The 2,942-nt window shown below is 32.4% G+C and overlaps 1 protein-coding gene across 1 annotated transcript in view; it reads right to left on the reverse strand.

Moving 5' to 3' along the window:
• LOC106874512 (intermembrane lipid transfer protein VPS13A) overlaps positions 1-2,942 on the reverse strand; it is a 264,016-nt gene that overhangs the window by 66,455 nt on the left and 194,619 nt on the right. Inside the window, exons 52-54 of the mRNA XM_052974544.1 lie at positions 2,453-2,558; positions 1,436-1,570; positions 735-821 (exon numbers count right to left, since the gene is read on the reverse strand). Of these exons, the coding sequence (XP_052830504.1) occupies positions 735-821; positions 1,436-1,570; positions 2,453-2,558 (328 nt within the window). The remainder of the gene's footprint in view (positions 1-734; positions 822-1,435; positions 1,571-2,452; positions 2,559-2,942) is intronic.

Raw genomic sequence — 2,942 nt, forward strand, 5'->3', positions numbered from 1 at the left:
TATATATATAAATGTTTGAATTATGGCATTCTAGTTTATTGACCAAATGGTGAAATAGCAAAGCTTAATAATTTGTTATTTGAATGAATAAGAGTGGGTGTGTACTCTCTTTCTCTTTCCCAGTTATGACTGCTCTGGTATATACTCCATCTATAGTGTATCTGGTGATATTTATTATGCTTTAAGCACACAATATCCAGACACAGAAGGAATTCACAAACGCACATTATATATATATGCAAGTGCACACAGACTCATCAGGCAAATAAGGCTTTACTGATTATCAGTTTAGACATTTAGCATTTAAACCAGCATAGATAGCCCCAATATTCTACTTGTTTTTTGTGCAAACTGGCCAGATACAGCCTTTCATACCTATCCTACAAAGTCATTCTGAAAATAAACAACCATGTCATTGGAATCTCAAAGCTACAAGATAATGCCATGATTAAGTGCAAACATTGTGGATAAATAAGTACTATGTTTGACAGAGTAATCTGAATGCCAAAGGATTAAATCCATCAGTCCACAACCAAGTTGTGTCTTGTATTTCTTTCTTCTTATGAAAAATCAACAGTTCAATATATACCTGCTTGATAACATGTATGTCTCACACTCATATGGGGTGTAAATTTGATTTTGTATTGAGCCAGGAATTGTTGTGCATCACTTGACTCAAAATCGATTTCTGCAAATATTTAAAATAAAATTATAGGAAAAGCTAAGTCACTTACTCTCACTTCCAGTTTAGATGTTCCAATACAAGCATTGAAAAGTGGACTGTTCTCACCAACTTTCAACTCCAGATCTTCACTGGTATTCTGCAAAGTATATTGTTATAATTTTATAGAAAATTACAAGAAAATATATAAATATAAATAAATATCAGATATAGCCATGCCATTCTGGGATCGATAAACAGAAGTTACTAAGAAGGGACATGATAATTTTCACAAATATTTTAAAGGCACAAGCAAGGCTATGTGGTAAGAAGTTTGCTTCTGGGCCCACTCCCACTATGTGGCACCTTGGGCAAGTGTTCTCTACAATAGCCTCAGGCTGACCAAAGCCTTGTCAGTGGATTTGGTAGATGGAAACTGAAAGAAGCCCAGCATGTGTGTGTATATATAAATATACATACACACACATGTGTGTGTGTTTGTCCACCACTGCTTGACAACTGGTGTTGGTGTGTTTACATCCTTGTAGCTTAGCAGTTAGGCAAAAGAGATTGATAGAATAAGTACCAGGCTTAAAAAGAAAATAAGCGCTGGGATCAATTAGTTCAATGAAATATTTTTCAAGGTAGTACCCCAGCATGGCCACAGTCTAATGACTGAAACGGGTAAAATATATAAAAGATAAAACATAACCAAGAAGCAAAAGGAAAAAGAATATGAATGTGTAATTCAATGGAATGAAAGGAGAATCTTACCTCAAGTAAACAGCGAATGGTCATGGGCAACAAGTTGTGAATAATAACAGTAGGCCAAAGATGCAATGTATACATTTTAGCATCGCCCACCTTGTCTTGTTGCTCCGAATGAATTTCTTCAATTTCGGGACAAACCTAGGTGGAGATAAAATAAAAGGATAAAGAAAAATAATGAACACAAAAAACTAGTACAAAAATTAATATCTTTTCTTTATTTTGAGGTGTATGGTGGGTAATGTTGAGAACGTAATTTTGTCATTGTGGGTAATATCAGGTGATGTTACATAAGTACAATAATTACATTGTAATAAAATTTATATATATTTTTTATTATGTCATTGGGTCAGTAGGTGTTATTTCCTGTTTGCTTCTATCTAGAAATCAAAGGAAAATATTACTATTCCTTTCAAACTTTTCTTTTGTGACCGGGACATCAATGTTTTCAAACTGACCTATTTTCTATTACATTTCAGACAGATTCTGCACTGAGTTGCTGAAGCAGAAATATTGTTATAACAAATATTTTGTTCAATACCACAGATTTGCTTGATCTTAACCACTTGAGCATGTCCCTTGGTGATTGACAATATGAGCATCTCTGATCATGAGCAAGAGTAATGGGGGGACATCATAGCCATGTGTTCAGAGAGATTCTTTGGGGTTTGAAGAAAGGTGGCAAAAGCAAAGTTTGAAGAAAATATTAGCCATTTTCCATATTTTCTAGGGGTAAGCAAATAACAGTTGCTACCCAAGGAGAAAAAATCATGTTAAACAGTGTCATAATTTTATTTTTTTCAAATTTCATAGTGAATGAATGCTAATGAAATGAGTACAAATTTTCAAAATAAAAATACTTATCAAATTATAATTAAATAAAACACATTTCTCATTTATTTATTTGCATACATATATGCAATCAATAACAATAATACAGAACTTGATACCCATCAATGAAGTAGCTGAAATAATGGTAGATAATGCACGAAATGAAGAAGATACTAATAATGAAGCACTCACATTCATGAAATAAGATTCTTCACGGTTTGGTGATTTGCAGTGGATTTGATACATTCCTTTGTCTTCAACCTCTCTCCAATTGATTGGTTCTTCAGAGGAAGAATACCTGGTAAGTGGAAAATTAGATATGAATATACTTTAGAGGAAAAGCACAAAACATGCATGTATGAAAAAATTATATATATATATATATATATATATATATAAAACATTTCTGTATAAAAAAAAAAATCAAACAAGATTTTTGTTTGTTCTCAAATGTATTCCCTGAAGACGTATAAGGCAACTTATATGTTTGACTTAAATTTGACGGTCAAATATAGCTTTATACAGAAATGTTGACATAGGAATAAATTACAATAATAATGGATATTAGCGTCAAATCTCTCTTAAATTTAAATTTAAAACTTTGGATATATATAAACAAGGAGAACGATCCCTAAGGAGTCTAATTTAGACTTTTTTGCGGTGAAATCTCTTGCTATATTGG

The sequence above is a fragment of the Octopus bimaculoides genome, chromosome 18 (assembly GCF_001194135.2).
Source record: "Octopus bimaculoides isolate UCB-OBI-ISO-001 chromosome 18, ASM119413v2, whole genome shotgun sequence".
NCBI classification, from domain to species: domain Eukaryota; kingdom Metazoa; phylum Mollusca; class Cephalopoda; order Octopoda; family Octopodidae; genus Octopus; species Octopus bimaculoides.